This window comes from Haliaeetus albicilla, chromosome 11 (genome assembly GCF_947461875.1).
Source record: "Haliaeetus albicilla chromosome 11, bHalAlb1.1, whole genome shotgun sequence".
Lineage (NCBI taxonomy): Eukaryota > Metazoa > Chordata > Aves > Accipitriformes > Accipitridae > Haliaeetus > Haliaeetus albicilla.
In genome coordinates, this window is record NC_091493.1 from 40,081,470 (window position 1) to 40,100,288 (window position 18,819).

General features: G+C 41.2%; 1 protein-coding gene across 19 annotated transcripts in view; it reads right to left on the reverse strand.

The window, feature by feature from the left end:
* Positions 1 to 1,707: 1,707 nt before the first annotated feature.
* Positions 1,708 to 18,819, reverse strand: part of EBF3 (EBF transcription factor 3) — a 135,435-nt gene continuing 118,323 nt past the window's right edge. For 4 of the 19 annotated variants that reach the window (XM_069797229.1, XM_069797233.1, XM_069797232.1 and 1 more), the window contains 4 exons: positions 18,317 to 18,494; positions 16,934 to 17,122; positions 16,333 to 16,530; positions 1,708 to 1,802 (listed from right to left, as the gene is read on the reverse strand). In XM_069797229.1, coding sequence (XP_069653330.1) covers positions 1,729 to 1,802; positions 16,333 to 16,530; positions 16,934 to 17,122; positions 18,317 to 18,494 — 639 coding nt within the window. In that variant the 3' untranslated portion in view covers positions 1,708 to 1,728. Of the gene's footprint in view, positions 1,803 to 3,749; positions 9,744 to 16,332; positions 16,531 to 16,933; positions 17,123 to 18,316; positions 18,495 to 18,819 lie in introns of those variants that run through there. The other 15 variants (XM_069797244.1, XM_069797243.1, XM_069797242.1 and 12 more) reach the window with 6 other exon arrangements.

The following is an 18,819-nucleotide window of genomic DNA, read 5'->3' on the forward strand; positions in this document are numbered from 1 at the left end:
GCAAGAGTATCTCAGAACTACCTTATTTTTGCAGTTAGTGTATTTTATCAATTTTATTCATCTGGTATGAAGTCAGAGGGGCACAAGACACCCACCTGTGCAGTGGTCTGTACCTGCAGGTGTTGGTCCCCACCACCATCCCCCTGTCTCAGCCCACCACCATGGCTTTAGCCTGCCTCACCAGCAGCAGAGCTTTCCTGGTTAGGGGGTATTATAGACTTACAATTCATAAATATTTAATCTTCACATTAAAAACATGGGGCAGAATAGCCATTAGGGTCTGACAATGAAAAGGCTTTCTCTTTCAATCGTGATGTCAGAAGAATGTAGGACAAAGTATTTTTTTTTTATTAAGGTAAAGAGAAAATTGAAAGCATTGATGGAAAACAATGTAAATTTGACCTGGAGGACATCCAGTTGTGCCTGCTGAAATGTTTATTTTAGCATCCAAACCTGCTCTTTCTGCTGTTGCTTGTATTTGAACTTAGTATAGGAGTGCAAAGTACAGGCAGTTCACACAAACCAGAATTATTTATGTCAACTTCCATTAAGAACAGAAAATTTCAGCACAGAAATGAAAAAAATCTTTATTTTCCTATCTTTGACTCAAAATGTGGTATCCCTATAGCACAAAACTGCTGAGTCCTTGTTCTTGCTTCACCAGCTCCGGCAAACTGGCCTGAAAGCCCATCACCTTCTGTATCGACTCGTGGCAGATGAGGCTGTTCGAAGGGCACCAGCCTCCCCATCACACCGCTTGGGAGAAAAAGCTGTCCTCCTGATAACACTCCCACGAGTTATTTCTAGAATATTTGGGGCAGCACCTGGAGAGCATGAGCAGATGATTTGCTCCTGTTAACTGCTTGCCAGGCTAATTAAAAAAAAAAAAAAGTTTAAAATGGTCTATTGCAGATTTCTGCATTTGCATCAGTAATATAAATGTGTAGCTAATTGCTCTACTATATATATATTTATTACTTTTTGAGCCATTCCAGTTTCTTGGTCATGGGATTTTGCAACTATTGAAAGCAGAGCATTTTGGACATCTTTATGTGTAATACCGTAAAGAGGGTTTTTCAGGACAACATTTGTCTCTTAAAAATGCTGCTCTCAGTCTGTATTTTCCCTGTGCTGAGGACAGGTCCCTCCTCAGGGCTGAGCTGCTGAAGGGTCTGAGCAAATCCCCGGCCGGGGACGTGCAGCCCTGGAGCAGGGGCTGAAGTGGGCAAGGAGGGCTTGGCTTAGACCTCTGTAAAACAGTGAGTCTTCACCATTATTTCAGCACGCTTGAGCCAGTAAATACTGGTTTAGAGCTGAAAACTAAAAGGCCTATGAGTACTTTTCCCATATAAAACAAGGTTCATTTCTTTTTATGTTTTGATAAATAATAGGACTTTCTGAAAGACTCCTGCACAGCAGCTTCTCAAGGGTCTCCCATCCATACTGACTACGCATGACACCCACCGCAAACCACAGCATAGGGGTTGGCAGAAAAAAATACAGCACGGAAAGAGGGTAAAGCATGTCTCTGCCAGGCACCCTCTCCATCCTACCTGGGATCTGTCTCCTTTCTCTTGCAGAAGAGAATAGTAGCTCTTGCTTGTAGGCGTCACTGCTCGATTTGCTGACCTGCTGTAACGGCCTTGACTTCTCATTCAATGGAAACGTAAACCAACAGGAACCATCCCGCGAAATGGCATCCAGGTGGCAACGGAGCCGTTCGGCAGCTCAGCCTGATTTGGGATGCAATGTGCAAAAGCACCAAAACAAGTACCTGGTCCCCAAGTCATGCAGACATGGCACTGTGGGCCGAAAATAAAGCAGAACTGAATGAGAAACACAGACGCTGATCAATGGTTGAAGACCTCTGCCCTTGCAAGAAAACCCAACCCATTTTTATCTGACATCCTTCTCTTATTAGAGTGTTTTATGGAGATTTTGTTAGTCAATTTAACTTAAAAAGTTAAATAGTACGTTCCTTCTATTTTCCTCCCTCTTCATTCAATAAAAAAGACTTATTCTATTGCTTCTGCAAGCACTTATCACTGATACTACCATAATGTGGCTGAGTAGTGATGAGTTGTATTACGGGGTAGTGTCGAGACAAACAGTGATGCTGTGGGAGAAGGAGCTGCTGTGGGGCTGTGGCCTCCTTGCAGACAGGACTCAACGCAACCCCACCACGCTTCCTCCACGCCATCCGCTTTTCTGATGTAGAACAAATTTTGTGTCTGCACCTTAACACCCAGTTCTCCTGGTAACTCTGTTTTACCCTTTTCTGCAGATTTCTTTCCTTTCCTATTCCCCTCAGGGCATTAACCCATGGGTTTTGTATCTAGTTGCTTGTCTTCAAGATCTTCGGCATGGGAGGACACAGGTTTTACTACAGCTCTTCCACTACCAAGTTCCTCAACCTCCTCAGCAGGAGCAGGACATCGGCTGTACAGACCTTCTGGGTTTTGTTTTGGAGTTGATACCGCGTCAGCTTCCTTAAAACTTGGAAAGAAAGGTGGTAGCCAAGAATTCTTTATTTCACAAAGTGCCTACAATTTCTGTTTCACAGATTTCCAGGAAGAAAAGAAACCCTGAGCCCATTCAAAGCTGCTCTACCTGTGACCCACCCTGCCCCTACAGTCTTGTTCTAACATTCATCCCAAGATGTACCCAACTGCCGGTTCCATTTTAGGCCATGCTATGTGCTGGGTACGTTTTGGAAACTTGTCTTCCCAATTAATTTATGGTCAGTGTTTTCCTCACACAGAGAATTTATCTGCTTAAATAAGTGTCTAAACCTATGAAGTCACTTTGCTTTGAGCCCCTACCACTCCCATGCCCACCCTTTCTGGCTTTACCCTGCTGAGTGACACGGCTCGGGTGATGTGTACGGAGACTGTGGGCGGTGGTCCTCACCCGTGGACCTGGCTTCGCCCCGTGGTCCATCAGAGCCTCTGGCTGGTCCCTACACACCGCTTGGCCTCTGCTAATTTGTCCGGGCTGTGTCTTAAGGGATGAAGTAAGTGAGGGTGTAGTCGGGGAGAAATCTTGGAAGTCCTCTTAGGGATATTTTGGATACTACAATGTTTGTTGGATTCGTGACTTGCTCTAAGATGAGACACACTGATAAACCAGAAAGGTGAAGAAGCACCGTGGCACAGCTCCTACCTTCTTTAGCTTTTATTTTCCTTTTTTCATCTGGCTACACTTGGTCTGCACAAATAGCCTTGTTAGGTGGTTATTACGGGTTGTTTGTTTATTATTATTATTATTTCTACTCATTACAGTTCGAAAGCACTTTTGTGTCTGTGAAGCAAAATCCACAGCAATTGCTTCTTTTTCTTTCTTTCTTTTATTTTTTTTTTTTTTATTTTTTAATCTTGGGACTAGAGCTGTAGTACGGAGGAAGGTGGTGACTGCAGCAGAACCGGTACCCAGGGACCCCCCCCCCCTTGCAAATCTCTGCGGTGGCACTGACGCCGGCTTGGGAGGTGACTCCACGTCCTGGTGCCGTCCTTCACCTGGCGAGGGGTGACCCGTGGGTCTGAGCCGTGGTGGCCAGAGCCCAAACCCAGCCCCCAGCTGCAGCACCCCGCGCCTCGGCTGCAGCATCGCGCTGCCCGCTGGCACCCAGCCGCCGCAGCGGCAAAGCCGCCTCTGAGCGCTTGCTCCCGCAACAGAACTCCACAGCGCAAGGAAAGCTGTCGTTAAATACAACTTTATTGGGTTTCATTGTACAGGGTTGGGGGGGGGGGTTCAGGTTTTTCCTCCTTTCTTCTCTCCGTCTTCCCCTTGGTGTCTCCATCCTATGTTTCATCGCGGATACAGGGCAACTTTCCAGTTTGTTGGCTCTATTACCCAGACCAATTCCAGCCTCAGTTTCCTTTATTTTAGCTGGATTTTGCTTTCTCAGATTTGACACAGTACGCAACCTGATTTTTTTGTCTTGTTGGACCAGAGTAGCTTTCAGATCATTTCCCTGCACCCTCGCCACCCCCAACTTCGTCTGTTCTAGTTGCTGCCTTTTGTTACAAAGTCATTTCTTAAAGAGTTTAATTTACGTCAAGGTAAATGCAGAAAAGGAGTCACATAACAACTGAAATCCTCTAAAAACTTTGTGGGCACCAAAAATGTGCCATTTTGCGACCAGTTAACTGCACCCTTTTTTTCACGATGCCCTTTCAGTACTAGTACAAAGTCAATAAAGAGGAAACAAAACCATTACGGTACAACTGCTGTTTTATTTGAATGTGTAAGAAATCAAAAAAATCACGACTATATAGCCTCTATTGCTAGCATCGTATTTCAACCGGCCAAACTGCACTACCAATGTCACCAGCTGAAATGGGGTACCAGACCAGGAGGTCTCAAATCCTCCATCAGTCAATTTTGACCTGAGTGCTGAGAAATAATATTTGATTTCTTGTATGTAACAATGAAATTTAGCATTATATATGAGAAAAAGAGATAGCTTGGGTTTAATTATTTAATACAATTTAAAGTTCTAGTATAGCTCATTTTATGTAGAACTTTAGTATTTTATGAAGCATCTGAGTAAAGATAATGATCACTTTTTAAATGATACACACCAACTTTTAAAAACTTTTTATTACTTGTGGACTTTAGGAATGTACCTCCTTTGTATACTTTTGTAGAGATTGTTTGCATACTCTGACTCCAGAGTGGGTGCTTTCTCTTCCTTTTCCTGTAAAACTTAGGGCAGTACATTGTATAATGACAAGTGACCAAAAAAAATCAATTTGTAATCTGATTTGAGGGTTTTGATTTCCTCTGATGAGTTTAAATTTCATTAAAAGCAACCTTATTCGAACATAAAAGAACTCCTTGAAGGGTAAAGCAGGGAATTGTCTCAAAGAGTATAAAGAATCTAAACTCTTTTGTGCTATTTATTCACGGCATTAATTGTGAGGTCCAACAGGCGGTGTCGGTTGGCAGATGCACCGTTATCGGCCCCGCGATCTGCACGAGGAGGGGAAAAAAAGCACAAGGGCTCACATTCAAAAATCGTTCTTTGGCGTATTGACACTTTAGTTATCAACAGCCCTTATTATCTGCTTAGCGGTGGATCGCAGCTTGCTGGTGACATAATAAGCTACAAATCACTGATGGGGCCTTTCTGCATTCTCCTAATTGTGTGTATTCTCCAGAAAAAAATTATCGTTGGGCCTCTTGTCTTGATGAGAAATTGACATTTTCTGGCGGAGCCTGGCGAGCACTATGTGGGGAGATAAGACTTATAGTTGTTTTAAAGGAGTGCAGCCATTCTTTCAGAGGCCTCTTTATTGCTCTAGTTGACCCACTTGATGAGTATGGATTTCATGAGGTCTTTTTCAGCATTTGAACTATAAAAGGTTCAGAATGACACCACCCCTTATAGACAAAAGATAACCTTGCCCTTTGAATATATTGATTCTTTATTAACTAGGCTGTTTAATGCAATGAAATGAGGCATTAGATTGAAGCCTATTTCAAGTGCTTTGAATAATCTTTAAAAGCTTGAAAGACTTTAAAAAGCTGCTCTGCAATAATTGGTATATACTTTTAGAGACTCTATTCCTTCATTTTGATTAAGGAATTTTTATCATCTTCCTATGTCTAAACTCACTATAGGCTGACACAACATATTTTCTCGCCAGGGCTATTACCAAGCTACAGACAGGGATGTGTCGTAGGTGGTGGCTTGCTCTAGGACTTGTCATTCCTAGCACAAAATGGATGGGTTTTCTTCTTTTGTATTTTCTTTGCATTGAAAGTTAGACAAACCATTTAGATGCTCATTATTCAAACCTTTGAAATAAACCTAAAAGGAAAAGTGCCAGTAGGCATCATGCAGACTTTCATCCCTATAAACCATCTTATTTTTTAGTGGGATGCATCTGATTATGCCACCGTTTAAACACGATACACAGATACATACTCAAAGTGGAACCGTTGTCAATGCATCATAATAATAAGCATAATCCAAAGTGCTCTATATTTCTAACATCTGTTTTCATCAAACATAAAAACTATGGAAATACTGGAGAAGAAAGGCAACAGAGTTAAATATCCCAGTTTTCCTTCTTTGTAAATTGTAGCTACAGTAAGCTGCACCTTCTCATCACACTCCATTTAACTGCGGAAACACGGGGCGACGAAGGAGAGACTCCGGCATATGGCATGTCATTTGGCAGTATATACACATACACAAGCACATACATTTACTTTGCAGCTCGGAGTTTCTCAGTGCCCTCTTGAAGTTGTCAGCAGCCCTCTGGTTAACGACAGGAGAAAACTCACGTAACGAGCTCCCGTGCTTTACCGGGACGGGCACGTGGGTTGCTCTGCCGGCTGTGCACGCAGCCAGACCCGTATTCCTGTACAAACGCCCTTTTTCTGGTGGCCGCGGTCACACACGACAATGCGGGCACACGCTCGGCACCTGGGGAAGGGAACTCAGACCTCTGCTTCAGGCTTAGCATCGTAACAGTCCAGAGCATGAAATATTTGTGTTCGGTAGTATAATTAGCCAAAGCATTTGCCTCCTTGTCAGCATTTAAAAGACGAGTACGTCAACCGTCGGTGTCAAACCGCTGCATGGAAAATTTGGGTTGTGCTATGTTTAAAATAACTTTTCCTGTTTACAGACTTTTACAATATGATATTAAAATAGAAAAAAAAAAAGTAAAAAAATTACTCTACTGTTACCTTCACTTTACAAAAAGGGTGTCTGAAGCACAGTTTTGTTTAAATACTTCACCAAGGCTGAGCAACAAGTCATTGCCGCACTGCAGAGCAGAGGTCTCCTTCCTCATCATCCTCAGGGGCTGCCTGGGCTGGCTATCCTGGGGCACGTCAAGGATTGTGCTTTTTCTTAACCACGACATAACTTCGAGTTCTGGTATTTAGAAATGAAACCCCCGGTGTGGCATTTTTTTGTTTTGTGTTTAGTCACTTTTTTAATAATCAAACCAGATAAAATTACTAAAAATGAAATTCACAGACAAGAAATACTTTAATTAAATATTGTGTAAAATGAACATTTTTTTATACAGTTAAATATATGAAAAAATGTACAGATAAAACAATCTTATTGTAGGGTCTTTAACAGTAAAATCTACCATTTAGTGAAGCTTTCCTTCTGGAGACAATGAAGCAATGAGTGCATTGACTAAGTAATCTAAAACACAAACAGATTGCATTTATGAAGAAACTTGCAAACTTTCTTAACATGTACACGTGACCTCTTCTTTAGAGCAAAACCTTACTTAGACAAAATATAACGGAGGCAATTCAGTTCCAAAGTGACTTCTCAGGCTTTTCCACTTAGCTAAGCCTTATTCCTTATCACAAAGGAAATGCGCACGGCATTTATCAGCTGTGATACGCTGTATCGTTCTTTTAAACCCTTTAATAAACGCTTTACTAAAATGTGCATTTTTGCCCAGGAAGAAAAAAAAAAAATAATGATCCCTCCTTTTTGGTTAAAACTTTAATTCTGCTGCAGTTTGCAACATGTTTTGCAGTGCTGTGTTGGCAAACTATTTAGTGCAAAGTAAAAAAAAAAAAAATCTCCACGTTTCTCTCTATGGATTTGGCACTAACAGCCACAATATACAACGGAGGTCATTCCAGTTTAAAAAGTACAGTCACCTACGGGTGTATTACAAAAAGTTCCATAAAAAAACCAATAAACCTAAATAAACAAACCCCAAACATTTAAAAATTATGTATGATCCCGATTTCACGTGAAACCTTTATCTTTTTTAAACAGTGCAGGGTTCAGGAGAATGCAGAGTGCAGCAGAAAATAGACACATAAAGGAGTGATATAATTGTACACCAGGTTTGTGCTTTTTTTTTTTTTTTTTACACCAGAAATTATCCAAATGAAGTAGTGATTAACAATTGTGGTGTAAGCCTGTGATAAAACAGCACAAAAGTTCTTCAAAGAAGTTCACTTTTAAGGCATCAGAGAAGTTAATGTGGCAAACGTTTTAATTAAAACATCAGAAGTGAATTTATTTTAAACTTTAGGCCTCTGAATTTTTCCAGTAAACACAGTTCAGCTATGTGGCAAAGTCATGGGTGGCAGCTAAAAATGACTTTTTACAATCTTTTAAAAAAAAATAAAAAATTAAAAAAAAAAAAAAAAAAAGAAGAAAAAAAATGCAACCACAAAATAGATTCATCTTTTCTGTGGCTGTATCACATGCACATATTCTACTAGTATTCATTACAGCCATGTGGCACAATTTTGATTTGACTATACAACAAACAACTTTTTTTTCAAAATTATTTGTTCTGATAACTTAAAAATAATATAAAAATAAACAATGAATTTGACTTTTCCTCAAAAATAAAAAAAAAAAAGGATGGAAAGTCTAAATAATAGCAACTTTATGAAGTACAAATGAAATGTACGGACACTAATTTATTTAAAAGAAAAACATGAAGGCAACGGTTCTTGGCTTAATGCTATTCTCAGCATCACAATACCAGGCCATGACAAAAACCAATACATACAAGAAAAAAAAAAAAAGATGAAAAGCAATATACAAAATTTCAAAGATAAATACAATATTTATAGTTGATATGTTACAAAATAAATTCCCTTAGTGACTGCAAGTGTTTATGTGAAAGAAAGTGTTGCAATGAATAAGACTATTTTATTCCTTATAGGCTTCATAAGGAATAAAATTTGCTTTTCTAAATATTTAAGTGGATCTGAAAAAAATTCAAGACAAGTGTATAAATATTTAGCTACAACTTTGGCAAAATCACAAAAGTCTACAATTTTATAACCACATACAAAACACATTAGGGAAGAAGGATCTAGAAGTCAAAAGGACAATTTTCTGGTACAAGAAACATAGACTTCACAGTAGCCTAAGAATGCAATAGTATACAGTGCTAGCAAAAGTTGAAAAAATGTTGCAGATCACACTTGCTTAACAGGAAGCTCTAGCAGTGGAAGTATATTTTTTTTTACCAACAGACAGTAGCAATTTTTTTCTCTGTCAGTGTGCTTGTTGAAGGCAAGAGAATTCAATATCAAAGTTACAATTTCTAACTACAATAAGTTACAAAGTTCCATTTCATTAAGATGAAGTTAAGCAATGATAAACCCACCCGCGCCCACCCCCGCGCCCCGGTTTTTGTTTTTCTAATCATATATTCATCCTTTTTTTTTTTCCAGTTTGATGGCTCATAACCTCCTTGGCCCCCTTTTTTCCACCACAAAAAAATATTTCACATTATAGAGATACACAACCATTGTGAATCTAGTTATGAGTACAGAAAAATGTTCGGAGGCATTTTTCATCAGTGTTTCATGATAATCAAAATGGTGCATCCACAAAGTTTCTCCCAACACATAGCAAGTACTAGACATAGCCAAGACGTAATCAGAAACTTTATACAAAATAGGCGTCGCTTTTTCCTTATTCTTCAGGACTGAGAAATGTGAAAATATGAGAAAAATTCAGTCAATAAAATGGAATTGTTCATGAAGAAGTAGGTTGTTTGCATGTAGATTCTTAATAGTTTAAATAAAATCTTTAAACAAAGTCTTTTTTTTTTTTTTTTTGTAGCATTTCGATTTGTTGCTGATTCTGTGTGAAGATACTGTTTCCATCAGCATGTCTTAATATACTAAACTTGTCCCCTAAGCCCATCCTCTGAAGCTTGGTGCTACGGTAGGTAAACAAAAGTGACTTTACATTGGCGGGACTACAAGCCCAGACATAGCTAAAAGAAAAAGAGAAGAAAAAATCAGCCGTTATTAGCACGCTCGTGTAAGGCACATCTGGTTCAAAGCCTCCGCGATGCTCAGCACCGGCCCGGGGTCCTCCACGCCGCGCCACGGCATCCTCCGACCGAGGGACCGCCGACACGCGCTTTTCCCGGCAAAACGCTCCGCAAGGGCTTCACGGCGCGAAAGGAGGCTCCGAGCGGGTTTTTGGGGTTTTTTTTGCGCAAGGAGCATCCCGACTCCTGCGGGCGCAGCGTCTCTCCCAGCGCGGGGCTAAGAGTGAGGCAGGGGTCAGGCTCCTGACAGCCAGGGAACGACACGGTCACTTCTGGTCGTGTCGGGCATCCCTCGGGAACGTCCCCGCAGCGGGAAGCCTGCCAACCACCGCTTCACGCCCAGACCTGGCACCTGGGCAGAAAACTTCCATTTCCACCGTTGTGCTTTAGGGTAACAGCCGGGCTGAGCAAGCCAAGGGCTCTCTAAGACCAAAGCCAAGTCCACCTACGCTTGCGCTCAACTCTGGAGACCAAGCACCATAACACGTCATGAGATTAATGCCCCTGAGCAGCCATCTCCTTTTTTTTTTAACAGATAAAGACTGAGGTGCCAACAACTACCACTTTTTTCCTGGTTAACTCTTTGGTAGAAACAATTTAGACAGTCTTTAATTTTAGTGTTGTTTAATTTTTGCCATAATGATATTTCTCATTAATTTATGTACAACAGATATTAATAAATTTGTTCGTGTAGTGATGTGAACTTCAATTTCTCAGTTCATTAATTTCAACAATATTAATTTATTTCAGATTCGCTGTTACAGCTTGACGGTTTGGAAGAGCTGGGTACGTACACATTTCGTACGTAACACAACCTCCTGCAGCAGCCAGCAGCGTGGTCGGCACGACCAGAATTGCTCCAACGGCTGCGACCAGAGCCCCGAGCAGCTCTGGTCCCGCCGGCGCCGTAGGCAGCTGTGCGAGCGGATGGGAAGGACTCGTCTGGGAATGCATCTCTCTAAAACACATCTCAAGTGATGCCCTTGAAACAGGTTCAAGTTTTCCAACTCTGCTACTTTTTTTTCCCAATATGTCAAAACCGAAGCGGAAGTTGTAATTTTGCATAGTTCGTAATACTGCATGTTTTAAACCTAAACGGCGACCAAAGTTACAAAACATAACTGGAGAATAGCACGTATATTGGCAGAGACCTTTCCTAGCCAAAACATTTACTTTCCTTATCGTATTTCCACTAAATCTCCCACACTCCACACTACATCGAGCAGCCGACCTAGCCCCAGAGAGGTTTGGTTACATGGGATGCCCCTGAACTGGGGGACGCGGGAGCTCATTTTGAGGTACTGTTACGCTGCAATACAACCATCAGCTGCCCTGGACATCAAGATCACCACAAGTCAACCCAAAATATAGGGTCTTCCTATCTTTTCTGGTTCAGGTTCAGCAGGCATCTGTCATCGCACTCTATGTCAAGGTGATGGTAAGACGTAAAGGCTACGGCTCGGAGCCAGCACGAGACATGCTCTGCCAGCACGCTAAGCAAAGTGCAAAAGTCCAGGACTGATCTGGACATTTGCTTCTTCAAAGAACAACATAGCAGAAAAAAAATGTCCAGATTTTTTTCTTCCAGAGGTTGTGTGCATGAATTCCTTAATAAATGGCACATTATTATTTGGCACTGATACCCTGCACATCTTAATCACACATTTATTGTAATCTCATGTTTGGCTTCTGCTGTGTGAAAATTTAGGTTGTCTGCTGCAGACTTTTCTGGGGAAAAAAGTCTGAATTCTTTAATTTAAGCTATTTAGCCATTTTTGTTGAATTCTATCTGTGACACAATGGGAGGGGGTGCAAAATTGGTGCTCCAGACATTTACTTTGCTATTTATTTTAGTAGCAACATTTGACAATTGTGAATTTCTGCACTATGTTTCCTGCTGTGCAAATTGATACCAAATGCCTTCTTAAAGAAAAATCGGGTGGCTAGTTTTTTAATAACAATTTTAATAGTTTCATCCAGGGGAAGACCAGAAAATTAAGCAGGATGCAATTTTAAAAGAATATAGAGAACCTTTTGCTCTGCATTACAGTCGTAAAGCTTAACAGAGAGCAATATCTTTCACAATCTATAAAAAGTAAATTACAGTTGAAGGCCAAATTTTGAACACATATTGTACTTCCAACTTCGCAGCGAGCCAGCACTTGCTCGCTAAAAAATTTATTTTATACCTTAAATGTCCATTGTTTTAAACAGGAAAAAGCCCTCTGCCATAAGGAACCCATACACTAGCATCCTGCTCTTAAAAAAAAAAAGTGTAAGTACTTAACTTTCTGATCATAGACTGTGCAATGGAAGTCATACAGAGTTAACAAGATTGTGGCTTTTTGGATAAGGCCCAAAGGCCCTTTTCTGTAGACTCACTCACAGGAATGAGTCGTACCCCCAGGACAACAGAGAGAGGGGCATCTCCTCTGTGAGCTGCAGCTTCCGAGTTTTGACCCTAATTAGGGTATCGGTTGGCCGAGGACGGATGCGCAGCGGGCAGGGATGGTGTACGAGTGCAGCAAGGACGAAGACTACACGTTCGCTCTGGCTGACCTTTCCAAGATTTCCCCAGATTGTCTTCTTTTTTATTCTTTTTCTTTTCTTAACCTCCGTCTTGGATCTCTTTAAAAAAAAAGTGAATCCCATGATGGCTATAGACCCCTCCATGTTCACTCTTGGGCAGTAAGTCCCAAAACACAGAGTGGCTTTTGGGGGGTCATGCTTACTAGCAGCAAGATCTTGCTTCCAGTGTGGTGGGCTCAGGTGGCCCCGATGTGATGTTACCACAAGCCAGAAGTTAGAGCAGCTCCACCTCTGCTTTATACTATGTTAGAGGGACAGAACAGCCCATCTGAGGTCCAGATGGAGCTTCGTAGTTCTGCTCCTGCTTTCTCACCATCTTAGATGTACCATGAACAGCATTTTTCCACATGCGAACAAATCCTACAGTGGTTTACCCAACACGGATGGATGCAATTAACCCCCAAATCCTTGTAAAAAGGACTGCCCGTGCCTGCAGGGCTGTTACGTGTCGGGTTTTGCCGTGCTTTCATCTGACTCTGCCCCTGCACAGTGCTAACAAACTGGGCTAGGAAACTGGGAAAAACTGGGCTGCCTGGCCCCGTCGTGTCGGTGTGCGATGCCTTGCCATAGCCGGCTCAACCAGCTTCCCTGAAAACTATCCAACTGGCTTTTATTTCAGAACAGAGCTTACGTGGGGAAAGGTAACATAACAAGCAACAAGAGAGAGGATATCCTGCCCTGTGATTAAAAGAGCACGTCATCCCTTCTTATCCAGGTTCATAAACTGCAGGATTTACCGTCGGTACAACAACAGTGACCGTGAGCTCCCACTTCTGTCTTGGCTTGACTAAAAGTACGTGACCATTCCTAACAGTGCAGACTCCTCAGCTGTCACTCAGCTCCTTCACATCCTGCTGTATAATGAGGCTCTGTACTTGAAGATCACCGAAAAATTTTAGCTGTGTTAGACTGCAGCTCTTGAATTCCAGATTTTAATTTACAGTAGAAAATGTGCTGATCAGAAAACTCTCGAGCTGCTTGCACAGTTTTCAGAAAGCAACTAATTAAACTTTACAAAGGGCTCAATGTCAACAAATGACTAAGAAAATAGGAAGAAGGAAGCAGAAGCCCCCTAAATAACTGTACAGGTAAAATGCAGTGTAAGTAAGTATCTATCTCCTGCCTTGCTGGCTTTGCTTCATGATGTCTCATGAAGGAAGCGTATGACAAATTCATCCCTGTCTTGCCACTCAGTTCTGGCTGCAGTTCAATTCGAGGCACCGGTTGAGATCTGTGAGGACAGCTGGGTGAAGTGTTGTCAACCTGAAGCCTTTCGTGAGTTCAGTCTGAATTAACCCAACAGCTTTGGTTGGAAAAATGATGGTGCCTCTCTGCTGTGATGATAAAGGAATGCACCAAGGATATATCAGATGCAATTTGATTTTCTCCTCAGCCCAAGGGGACCTGAACCCACATATTTTACCTTTCGCTAGAGTACCCTAACTCTCACGATACAGAGCATTGCTTCCTGGTGCCGTGCTGCTTTGCATAAATGACTCAATTTTTTGTCACAACCCCGGAACTCAGTGCTCTAATTACCAGCCCAGAAAATTGTTCTTGCTACTTCTCTGGGTCATTTTGCTCAACACAAAATGATTCAGTTTAGCTGCTTCAGCCGGGTGAGGAAAACATGACTTTTTTTTTTTTTTTTTTTTCCCCAACACTTCTATTCATTTTCAGTTTGGCTGCTGAACCAAACCCCAAACACATCCCTACATCTGGACACCTTTTGTGTTTGAAGTTTTAGTGCTCAGCGGGGTAGGAACAGCCCGGTGAGGCAGCAGCACAGGTCTCGGGGGCACCTAACCTAGAGCTTTAGCAACACCCATGGGATGCTGGACTTGGCCAGGGATGACACCAGGTCTGCTCCTTGGGTTGCAGCATCCTAAAATCAGGGGTTGAAGGGACCGTTAGGCCTTCACTGGGCTGTCTGGGCATGGAAAAAGCTCGGTCCAGGGCAGGGTTGGGCCTCAGCCTAAGAGCTGATTTCATGACCTATTTAACAAAGTCAGTATTGGTCGATTCGAAGTTGTCTACTGGGCGTTTATACGAAAAGCATTTTGTACCTGAGGATGAAGACGTATGGTTACTGGGGGCTTGGGGAGGTGCCAGGGGAGATTGGGTGCTCGGTGCAGGCATTTAGCCTGCCCAGTTCTTCTGAAAACCCCACTTCGCAGTAATCTAGACCTTTTAAGCACCTGAAACCTTGAATATCTGATGGGAAGCCCTTTGTTTACATGCTGAAATTACAGAAGTTTAGATCATTTTAATTTAGGTCATAAATAGTTTTATTTTTCAGAGTAAATCAGTATCAACAAGGTAATGAGAATATATATAAAAACACTTGCTTCAGAATAGCTGCCTCAGATCTAAGCTGTGTGTTACCTTTTTATTTATTTATTTATTTTATTTTATTTTATTTCAGGATCTACTTTTTATACTAGTGTCTTTTTGTAAAAAGAGGAAAAGTAGGACACTGGATTATTTTATGAATGGATAATCTTTTCTAAGAATATTGCTTATACCTGGTATAGTTTTCTACTCACAGTAACATAGTAAAGCTTCCACTAAAGACATAGGCAATGACAGAAATTGTTAATCTAATTATCCTTTTCTTTAACATCCATCCTACAATAAGATTTGTCTAGCTGGATCCTCAGCCCTTCACTGACCCGAGTGCATAATAAGCTCTCAGATGCTTCTTTGGGCCAAGAAATTAATAACAAGCTACAGGGACATCCATTTTGAGATCCTGGTCTCAAACGGCCTGGATTTGGGGTGGACAGACAGGTCTGAGGGATTATGTCTCTCCAAAGTGCCTTAAGCTGGAGAGCACAAAATGCAGGTGTCCAGAATTAGTCCGGCAAATCAAAATATCTGTCTTCATCTGTTTGCCTGTGAGTGCTCATCATGTTATGGATATCATGGTAATGCAAAGAATAGATAATACTGCGCTACCTACATCTTAACTAAGAAAGTCAAGAGGAGTGACGACCTCCGGGGTAAGAGCGTCTGCAGCCCTTTCTGATCTCCATGGGATCTGAAGTGCTTCGACTTACTGCACTGTGCAACGAGGCTTATGATTTGCAAAACAGAGGCAAACAAAACTTTCCAACGATCCTAACGCATCTGACAATATTATCTTTTAAATGTTAAAATATGCCATAAAAAGGAAGACTTTTTTGTTCATATTTTTATTCTACCACCAAACATACACTGTATCATAATTCCTCCTGCCCCAGTCCCAGCAGGTGACCAGGGAAATTCTGCAACTGATTTATAAATCATCCATTACACTACCCCCACGAAATCACAGAGATTAAAAAAACGCAGAAGCTTAAAATTGCCTGCCTCAATTAAAATATTTAGTTGCTCATTTAGGGAAGTAACCACTTAAACACCACGGTAAGAGAGTGAGCTGGGACCAACAGAGCACACAAACTCACTGCACAAGCGGCTAGCTACTCCAAGGGAAGGTTAGTTCCCTGAGTAAGAGCTTAACTGATTTACACTGATTTGAGATATTTTAAAATAACTATTGCATCCTATGTAAAATGAGGAAATCGCACCACATCATGGTTTTAAACAGCCATAGAAATGCGTTCAGAAAACATATAAACGCAAGGAGTACATGAACCCTCCAAGAAGCATTCAGGGATACAGTCTTACTTTAAAATTTAAGGCACGAATTCCTAAGGGAAATTGCCAGAAGAACAACTAGTGTTTTCTCTAATGCAAGTATTAAAAATGAACTAAGATTTGCTTAAAATCTTAGCATACCATTCGTGCCACCCTGTTTCTTCTCCTGCTTTTGCATCACTATGAGAGCACCGGAGACCTAAAAATATAGCGAGGTACCTTTCTCCAAAATAAACGACCAGGGCTTGAGTGTATGCACCAAAAAAGCAATACACAGAAAATTGAGAGAGATCCAGCTCACCTTGAAGTCCATTTCCATTTGCACTGGTGCAAGATGGTGGAGGAGAGGCTTGGGGCCTGACAACAGGAGCAAAGGCGCTCTTTTGTTTCACTGCAGAGATGACATTGGCAGGTGAGAATGAGAAAATGCCGTGTGTACTGCTACAGTTTGAAGGGAGGGTGACCGAAGAGGCTGCCATGGTAGGGCTTGACGGCACTACTGCAATAAAGCAAAAATAATCAGGACTCAGATTGAGGTTTTCACGGCAAACACGGAAAAGAGAGTGATAGGGCCTTGCCTCTTAATATATATATATATATAAAAAAATATATATAAAAAAAAAAAATGAAATGCCTTGGCTTGGCCACTCTCTGGATAACAGGCAAACTCTTTTGTGTTGGACTTTTGTTACAAATTGCGCAGTCCAATTTTTTTTCTATCTGAGATTGTATTATGGCACAAACAGATCAATTTATTATATTCATTTTTACGTCCAGCCTCCAGAGTCACCCCTCCTTTTATCCAGTAGCTCACAATATAGGAAATCAAAACAATGCAAGTATTTGATTTTGTAGTAAATATGAATCTATATGATGATGTGTTACCAAAAATAGACACTTACTGCCATAAGGAGAGTTAGCTGAGGAGCCATTAAGAAATCCAGGGGAACCTGGTACACCTAGATTGGGCATGCCGGCATTGCCATATCCATTCATGCTATTGCTGACTGTGTTGTAATTGGACTGCTGAGGAGTACTGCTGGGAACATATCCTCGCGGGGAAACACTGCTTGTGTTGCGACTGTAACCTACTGTGTTAGAAACCCCCCCACCCCAAAAAAATAATGTTATTTTATAATATAGACTTAGGGCTGGGGGGTTTCCTCATGCAGCATATATTACACAGTTTTAATTGATTGCACAGCTTTGCTCTAAGTTGTCTCTTACTGCCCTATCAACTCTTGCAGTTTGAGATAACCTTATCACGCCAACCCTACTTAAATCATCTGCGAGCACTCTATGTTGTCTCTCCTCTTGGCACAGACAGCCAACAAAAGCTCTCTTCGATCCAGCTGTGTCAGGTGCCTTCACGTTTGTCTTTAGGAGCAATTATCAACAGGCTCGAGTCCCGCTTTGTACCAACACACTGAATGAACTTTCAGCCTCTCCAGACCTTCGAATGCCATAGCTGACAAGAAAAACTTTTTTGTTGCGGTGATTTACTTTAAAAGGCTGTTTTGGGCTCTTCATTTTATGACTGATAGTTTTACACTAACAACAAGCTCGTACTTTCGTAAGGTGTAGCCATCAGTGAAAACTAATTCAAGATCAAGTACAGAATTTCATAAGGCTTATTAGCTTGGAAAAGCATTAAAAGACAATCTTTTTAGAAGAGGAAACATAGCAGAATCAGGATTTTAAACAACAATTTGTTCCTATCTGAGCAATCAATTTAATAATTACGTTGCAAGCAAAAAATATGGGTTTGAACATATCTAATAATCCTGTTTCCCTCCTTTCATTAGTATCAAAATTAATTTTAAATGCAATACGCTACATGCATTTTCAATTACAACAGGTAAATTAAATCAACTATTACTTTTATTAGTAACATGTCACACATGCCTATAAACAAAGTATTTTAAAATCACAGACATCAAATTAGATTTATCTGTGTAAATATTCCAAAACCAGGTGGAGATACCTTGACGTAATTATTTTATAAAAAACATACATGTTGTATATTTACTGTGAATAATAAAGAGCTTTCTACACTTTGCCAATTTTTTTTTTCCACTGGAGATGCTTTATGATAACAGTAAACGAAAGAACAGGAAGAATTAAATATTAGGAGAAAGTTAAAGGCGGCATTTCATTACACGATCAGACATACGACTACGGGGAGAAAAAGAGGTAGAACACAGCGGTGACATCAGCTCGTATTAATAGGCACTGGCCAAAAGCAGTCAACAACGTGAAGGATTAACTCTTGAAATCCCACATACCTTGGTCGTTCGCTTGTGATGTTTCGGAAACATTAACAGCGAGCTGGCTGCTGAAGGAGTTCACTCCCATCATGCCAGTGTGAGCAGGAGTGTTGGCTAGAGTGGGGATCTGGTTGTGGTTGCGTGGCACACTGTATAGCGCTTCAGCAATGTCAGCTGCTCGTTTCAGGATTATTTCCTAGAAAGACATAAAATAAGCACTGACAACTAAGAAACTGATTTGCGCAAACATTCCAAGTCGCAACGACGTTAAAATTTACAGAAGAGATTCATGTGACATTACAGTAAGCGTGGGGATGTTGCTGCTCGTTTCAGCTGCACTCTCTGTTTTCCTGCCTATGTACCAGAGCACTATGCAACTTCACGTCAACACAGTAAGTGTAAAGAAATAAAGAAATTAACATAGAATTAGAGTTTAGCACTCTAAGTCCTGCAAAAATTGTAACATACACTCTATTCGTCTGGGGCAGTAGATGTATTTTCAGCAGTTTGCAAAATACAGC